An 8,089-nucleotide genomic window follows, 5' to 3' on the forward strand; every position below is an offset into this window, starting at 1 on the left:
ATTTCCCCCCCTGTAGCACATGGTACTGCACACAGGAAGGGCTGGGGGGCATGCTGGGGTGCCCCTGGGGTGTGGGGTGCTGCAGGAGCCTCCCCGGCAGTCCCCGTGCCAGTCCCCGTGCCCCGTGAAGGGGCACTTCATCACGCCCTAGGAGACGTGCCCGGGGGTTTTGCAAGGGGCGACACTGGCTTGGTCTGAGCAGCTGCAAGCCGGTCTCTGCTGCTCTTCCAACCCTGGGCTACCCACGCCAGGCTTGGCATGCCCCCGAGCCCAGCTCTGTGCCCCACGCCTTGCCACATGGACAGAAGTCCCCTGGACACTCCCAGAACCAGGAGGGTCCGGAGCTGGCCCCGACCTGAGCCACTCTGGGTGCTGTGCCGGCCCCCAACCTGCCTGTGACCCCTGCCTTCCCCCTCGGCCCCGGGAGCCATCCCCTAGGGCAAGATGCCTCCTACGCCCCCCCAGCCAGCTGCAGCGAAGACCAAAATGCCTGAGGCAGGGCGAAGGCAGGTGCCCCGGGGGAGGCCGGCCTGGCAGGCCCAGCCTGGCTTCAGCTGCCGGAGGGGAGAGCTGGGAGGAGAAACACAAGGGGCCCATTCAGTCCTGGCATCCTGTGGGCACCACCCACCGTACGCCGTGGCCCGGCTGGCCAAGGAGAGGCCGGGCAGGCACAGAGACAGGGGTCCAGCCAGGCCAGAAATACAGAGGAGGAAGCAAGACCCGCCAGCTTTCCCAGGGATGCCAGGAGGCAAGTCGACCCCCCACCGGGCCCTCTGCAGATGGCATCAGCCTCTGCAATTCCCCGGTGCCCAGCACGGCGTGGAGGGAGGGGGTGGGGGTGGATAGGCCCAGCAGCCATTACCTTGGCCTCGAGTGCTTGCAATACAGGTTCACTTTGAAGCTCCTCTCGCCACCCTCCGCCTCGCTGCCGGGCTGGCGCGGTCCGGAGCCCTGGGCGCGCTGGAACCATTCGGCGGGCGGGCTGGCTCCATTCTCCAGGCCAATGGGCTGGCAGGTGACCGAGCTCCCATCTGCAAAATGGAAGCACACTGAGCCGGGCGCGTCAGGCCAGAGGCAGGGGCAGGGGCGAGGCATGCCATGTTGGGGGGAATTGGCATGTGCCAGGGGCTTGGGGCGGTGGCGGGCATTGGGGGGCATTGGCAAGGGGCTGCATGCCCCCCACAGCCCAGCGCCCGGCACGGCACCAAGTCGTGCTCGGCTCCGGTGTCGTCAGCGCGGGCTCCCACAGGGTTATTCAGCCTGGCGGTGTGCGCACGGGCACCGAGAGCAGCGCCGGCTTTCACGCCTACCCAGCTGTCGGCAACTGTCGGGTTGTCTAAGCTTCTCTTTCCCCCTCTAAGCCGCCTTTGCAGGAGAGGACTGACAGGTGAGGCTCCGGGGGCGATGGCGTCCCCTTCCCTGAGTGTCAGCTGGGGGTGGCTTGGCCCCGAGCGCGGCTGTGGCTCTGGCTGTAGGGTCCTTGCAAGGGGAAGGGTGCTCCCCGCGTGCCCTCCTGCTCCTCTCCGTGCCCGCCCAGCCAGCCCCCAGCCACATCCCTCGCCAGCCCTGTCTCCTGCGTGTGTCCAGTGCCTGTCTGTCTGACTCCGGGTTTCTCTGGCCCCGGAAGAGCTCAGCCTGGCTCTGAGCCCTGCGTTAGCAAGACCTTGCACCCAGGGCTCTCTCTGCCTGGAGGCGGGCAGCGTGTGTCTGCCTGCCTGAGCTGGATTGTGGTTTTTGCTTCCTTTGTGTGCCTGGCTGGGTCTGTGCCCTGTTCATGCATGCACACGCGTGTGCGGGTCTCCGTGTGCCCGTGCGAGCCCGGTTTTGGGCTGTCCTGGCCCCCGTTTCCTCCCTCTCTCTCTCTCTCTCTTTGTGCCGCGCTGCCTCTCTTTGTGCGTGTGATTGTGTGTCTCTGCCAGCTTCTCCTGGCTGGCTTGCCTGCCTGTGTGCCTCGCCGATTGTGCCTCCTACTCCGTCGCCTGGTGTGTGCGTGTGTCTTTCCCCAACCGCCGTGTGCGAGCGAGCGCGGGAGAGAGAAACAGCATGTCCCCGGCTCTGGATCTTTGTTGTCGCTCATCAGGGTGTGTGTCTGTGAGTGTACGTGTTCCCCCCCACCACCCTGAGCTTGTGCAAATGTGTCCTCCCCCCCCAGCACACAGACGCACACATATTCTCTGCGTGATCCCGGTTCCTGGTGCCAGGATTAGCGTGACAACTTATCAAGGAGGCAGGGAAGGAGAATTCAAACCTGTCAGTTCTTCAGTCCATGTTCCCCCCATCGCCACCCCCTCTCCCTTCCCCTGCTCCAAGCCTTTGGTCTCGGAGCTGGCACGGAAATGCAGGCAGCTCCCCCCCAGCCCAGCGGAGAGCTGCGCTGCTGTGCTGCCTGCCTGGTGTTGGGTTACACCGAAGGGCAACGAGGAACAGGAAAATATGCACTAGAAAGACCGGTCTAGTCTCTGATGCATCTGCTAATGCGCCCGGAGCTGAGAGCTGCTGGAGAGGAGAGCGAAGCAGGCAGGAAGTGCACAGAAGGCTTTCCAGAACCGCCTCTGGGTCCCAGTCCCCCCTGCCGCACTCACACACATGCACACACACACCCAGGCACACTCACAGGCACTGCTCTGCCTTTTCACTTGGCTGAAACGTGGAGAGACTGAAAACCAGTGCAGGCACTGGGAGCCCTGGCTGGGGCTGTGGAGGGGGGCCAGGGCCTGGCCTGTGTTATATCAGCAGCAATCCAGAGCAGCTGCTTCAGGTTCAGGGCACTCGCTCGGGATTTACACCGACAGGCAGGAGGAGAGGGGCTGGCCCGGGGGAGGCGAGCTCGTGGCACTCATGCTGTGCGTGCAGGAGACACGCGGAGATGGACGGAGCCCTGGGGTGCACAGGGAGTGTAGTGCACACAGCAACGCACACGTGTGCACAAACACACGCACTCCTGGAGACACACACAGAGTCACAGCAGGGCACACAAACATGCACACGTGTGCAAACACGCAGACACACATACAGTGACATGCACACAGTCACAACAGGAAATGCACAGTAACACGCGCCCGTGTGTACAAACATGCAGACACACAGAGACACACACAGTCACAGCAGGGCACACAGAAACACGCACACATGTGCACAAACACACAGGCTCCTGCAGGCACACACATACATGCAGTCACAGCTGGGCACACAGTAACACACATGTGCACAAACATGTGGGTTCTTGGAGACACACAATAACACACATACAGGCACACAGATGTGGTTTCCTAGAGACACACACATTCACACAATCACAGCAGGGTACACAGGAACACACATATATGCACAAACACGCAGGCTTCTGGAGACACCAACACAGCCACAGCAGAGCACACACATAGTAACACATGCACAAACATGCAGGCACCCAGACACACACTCACAACGGGGCACACACATTAACACACACACAAACACACGGGCTTCTGGAGACATACATGCAGCAACTGCAAGGCACACGCAGAGTAACACCCACATGTGCACACACTGGCTCACCGACACCCCTGTGCACGGGGGCACACACATGAAGTCCCAGCCAGGCATACGCAGGGACACAACACAGACGGCCACAGGGTTATAGAGAAGTGCAAACACACCCGCAGAAATACAGGCACCCACGGAGAGCAGCACATACCGTGTCACGCATGGACACAGAGGGAGGGAAGCATGCAGACTCTCAAAGGTGCACACACCCACGTGCACACCCCCACTCCAGCCAGCTCCCAGACCACGCAGGCAGGCGTGGGGTCCTGCGCCGTGGCTGCCTGGCGGCTATTCCAGCCCTTTCCCCAGGAGGCTCAGCCCGTGGCCGGGGAGGAGCGGAGCAGGAGGCACTCCCTGCCCTGGAGAAGGATGCTTGGGGGCACAGAGGGGCTTGGGAACATGGGGGGAGGCCGCACCAGTGGGGCACCCACCTGGCACCGTGGCAGAAGCAGCCTGCTAGAAGGCTCAGTCACCGCGCCCCATTCAGCCTGTGCGCACACATGTGCACGTATGTGTGCGAGGGGGGGAGCAGCTCCAGACCCGGATCTGCCCCCTGGGGCACGGGACCTGCTTGGAATTGGAGAGCGGTGGCTGGGATTCAACCCTGAGGATGCACCCCGCCACCCCCCATCGCCACACCGGTCCCCTGGCACGCCGTCTTGCCCGCCAGGCGTGGGGAGGGGGGCCCGGCACACTCCCGCCCCGGCAAAGCCCGGGGGCCCCGGGTTTGCAGGGCCCGGAGAGAGGGGTGGGGGCACGGAGGAGACAGATGCTCTCCACACAATGTTCACTTTCACCTCCTCTGCTCAGCCCCAGGCAGCGGCCACATGTTTTACATTAGGAGCTCTGGACTTCGCCATTCCTGGGTTGTTAGCCAGGGGTAGGGCTTTTTTATCCACCCCCCCCCTCTTTTTTTTTTTGCTGGTTACAAAACACCAGCAGAGACCACACAAGAGAGAGAGCGAGAGATGAAGGCACGGAGAGAGACAGAGAGAGATGCATGGGGAAGGAGAGAAAGGAAGGGGGGGGGCGTCAGCAGAGACAGACACCGAAGGAGAAATGCCGGGTGTGCGTGCGCGAGTGTGAGCGAGTGTGAGCGCCAGCGAGATTGCAGTCACCTCGTTTTCCACCTCCTGACCCCTGGAGCCTTGGCAAGATAACAGCCCCCGAAGAGTGCTGACTTGCCTTTCAGAAATCCAATATCCTCGCCTGGCGAACTAATCGACTACCTGAGCTCCCCCCTTCCCCCCCCAGCGCGGGATTAATCCTGCCACTGAAAATCTTTAATTAGTTTAACAGTTTCAGGCTTGGCGGAGGCAGGAAGCAGAGACACAGACACCCCGGTCCCCCCCCGGGACCTGAGGGGAGGCGGTGCTGCCTGGGCCTGGGGCTGCGGGGGGGCTGCCCCGCTCTCCCCCATGGAGGGAGGCGATGCTGGGAAGGACATGGCTCCTCCGGAGGCAGCATTGGGGGTCCCCAGGGCGGCGTGGGTGGGAGGGAGGCAGCTGGGAGCCGGTGGAGGGAGGGAGCTAGGATGCAGCCAGGATGGCAGGGTGTGCATGTGGGGGGGCACCCTCCACCAGCCTCGCATGGGATGGGCTGCCCCCCCAAACCCACTGCTGCAGGGCATGGGGGCAGTGCCTCACCCTCCGGGGCTGCCCTGATACCACAGGGACAGGCACGGCGGCTGCACAGGTCCAGCGGCAGGCAGGTGGCACAGACAGGCTGCAGGCACCTTTTCCTGCCCCAGCCTGGTCTGCGCCCCCCCAGCCCAGCTCTGGCCACCTCGCCCCTGATGCAAGGGGAAGGCCCCCTTGCCCTCTCCCCAGGCCTCCCAGACCTCCTCCACTGAGCCCCCTCCTTGCAACACTGATCCGCTGCACAGTGGTGGCACAGACTGGGCCCAGCTGGGGATCGGGGCCTGGCCGCGCTAGGTGCTGCACACCCGGAGAAGGAGCATGTGATTCTGGGGTCTCTCCTGCCCCAGTGGTTATCAGCCCGTGCTAGCCCTGCAGCCTGGCACCCCACAGGCAGAGCCCGGCAACGCCGCAGGGCTTGCAGCTGCAGTGAGGGGTGAGAGTCAGCACACGTGGGGGCTGTTCAGGAGTCCCAGATGGGGGGGGTTGAGTGCCAAGCCGAACAGTGAGGCAGGCACGACGTCCCCAGAGCCCTGGACGCCCCGGCCCGTTCCTCAGCCCCCAGGAAGCCCCGTGTCTGCCCCAGCTGTGCGTCAGGCCATGGGGAGGTAGGAGAGCTCCCCCCACCCCACGTCCCCTGCCAGTTGGGGTTTCTGTTTGCTCTGTGCAAGGAGCCCGTGAAAAACACTGGCTCTAGCTAGGCCCGGCCCCGGTCCCGGGTTGCAAGGGTGTGAAGGGAAGCACATGCACATAGTTGGAGTGACGCAGAGGCTTCAAAGCCAAGAGGAACAAAGGCCGAGTCTAGTCGAGACGTTCTCGGAGCCAGGTGCATGCTCACCCGCTGGTGCTGGGGAAGGGCCGGGCCCCTGTTCACCCATCTGTGCCCAGCTCACCCCCACGTCCCTCCCGGCCTCTCCTCTCCGGTGCCACCAGCTCTCTGTGCCTCACAGGGGCTCTGCCCATCGCCAGTCCTTAGCCCTGGTCCCCACTGCCCTGCGGTCCAGTCCCTCCCCAGGCCGCCCCCACCTCCACATGGCACGGCCTGCTCGGGAAGGCAATGGGGTGCCAGGCAATGAAAGGAGGCTGCGATGTATGGGATGGGCATGGGGCTGGAAGCCAGGAGAGGTGCTCGACTCATCACTCTGCTACCGACTGCCTTGGGGAAGGAGCCTGGCCTCAGTTCATCTCTGTGAAATGGGCACAGTCCTGTGTCCTGCACGTGCTGTGAGGCCTCCCGGCACCACAAGGCCGCTCTACAAAAGGCGTAGAGCAAGCAGCTCGGTGCTCTGCGGGGAGACCCACAGGCTTGGAGGGCACATTGGAGCACCACTGGCGACCAGCAAATGGCATGGCGGACGGAGTCAGAGCGAATGCTGGCGGGACGTGGACGGTGTCTCTGCAGAGCACCTCGGGCTGGGCCTGGCCGGATGGGGTGGATACAAGGCTGGCCCTGGCCGGGCTGGGAGAGGTGGGTTTGGAGCAGCTCAAGCCACCCGCATTCTGCTGGCACCTCCTGCTCATGTCACTGGGCACTGGGGCCACGTTGCTGAGACCCACCCCCTCCCCGTCCGAGCCCCCTGGGCCCAGGCCAGGAGCTGTCGGGTTTCACAGGTCACACGGGGAGGGGACCAGGCTCCATTACTCCTTGCTCGGCCCCTCTGGCAAAGACAGTCCCCTGGGCCCCGAGTCCGTCTCCTCGCTGCCCTCAGTGCTGCCAGCGCCTGTGGGTACCGCCTGATACCTCCCCCAGCCTGAGTTGTCCCCCTGCCTGCCTTCCTCTGCAGCAGGAGAGGCGGCTGGCACAGAAAAGCAGTGATGGCGACGGCACGACTAACCCTGGCCAGGGCAAAGCCGCATGGTGGGCCCCCTAAATCAACCAGGTCAGCTCCATTCATAACAAGCTTTGGGAGAGCCCCAACATCAGAGCCAGCTCCGTTTGCTGGGGAACGTTTAGGAGTCAGCCACGAACCCCAGGACTCTGGGAGCTGTGGCTTTGGGAACTGCACCAGCTATGGAGAGCCCCGTGGTTAGATGGAGCAGGACACAGACTGGCCAGGGGCAAAGCTGGGAAAGCGAGCATCAGTTCTGCAATGAGCCCATGCCAGCTGTAAAGCCCCGTCCGGGATGAGATGTGCATCTACACACCTGTGCAAGGTGTCCACACTCCCCACTGCTTTCCACCACGCATTGGCCTGTATAAGACCTCCCCCCCCATGCAAACACACATGGGCATACACACACGCGCGTGCGTGCACACGCATGCTCCCATCACCCCGCAGGGGGGTGTTTCTTTCGCCTTCATCCAGAGACAGAACAGATGGCGGGAGAGTTTCACAGTCAGCTATGGGGCCAGCAGTGACCTCGGCTCCTGGGTGCCCATCGCCGGAGCTGACGCCTGAGGTCACGGGGTGGGGGGGAAGGTCCGATGGATTTGGCCAGACCCCGCTGCCTGGAGCCCCCCCAGCACTGAGCACCACGGGACGGGCGCCTGGAAGGAAACCTCCGGTGGGACGGCACCATGCAACGCTGCGAGGCAGATGGCACAGCCACGAAACACCCACACCCCGGGCGGGAGACGTGGCAGCTCTCGCGGGGTAGGGTTTTCCATCTGTGGAGCGTCACCCGACGGGGTGGCAGGCTGTGCCAAGACCCCGGCCACGCGGCACCCGGCTGCCTCTGCACGGCTTGTCCCGGCACGGGCGAGCGGCTTCCCCTTCCCGCGCCAGCCCCCGCGGCCGAGGGAGACATTTTGGCTTCTCCCTCTGCCTCTCGAGCGTGGCTCGCCCCGGTGCTTTCTGGGAAGCCTGCAGGGTGCCCGGCACAGATGGCGGGAGCGAGGGCTGCCGGGTAATTTCCAAGCGCCGAGCGCTGCCTTGTGGGGGAGGATTAGGCAGCTGGTCCGACCCCGAGACATCTGCAGCGCCGGG

The 8,089-nt window shown here is 63.9% G+C and overlaps 1 protein-coding gene across 1 annotated transcript in view; it reads right to left on the reverse strand.

Annotated features, from left to right (window-relative positions):
* Window positions 1–1,519, reverse strand: part of AHDC1 (AT-hook DNA binding motif containing 1) — a 9,851-nt gene extending 8,332 nt beyond the window's left edge. Inside the window, exon 1 of the mRNA XM_019512088.1 lies at window positions 863–1,519. Within this exon, the coding sequence (XP_019367633.1) occupies window positions 863–1,158 (296 nt within the window). The 5' untranslated portion in view covers window positions 1,159–1,519. The remainder of the gene's footprint in view (window positions 1–862) is intronic.
* Between the last annotated feature and the right edge of the window lie 6,570 nt (window positions 1,520–8,089).

This window comes from Gavialis gangeticus, unplaced genomic scaffold, assembly GCF_001723915.1.
Source record: "Gavialis gangeticus isolate Ggan-Ray unplaced genomic scaffold, GavGan_comp1, whole genome shotgun sequence".
In the NCBI taxonomy this organism is placed as follows: domain Eukaryota; kingdom Metazoa; phylum Chordata; order Crocodylia; family Gavialidae; genus Gavialis; species Gavialis gangeticus.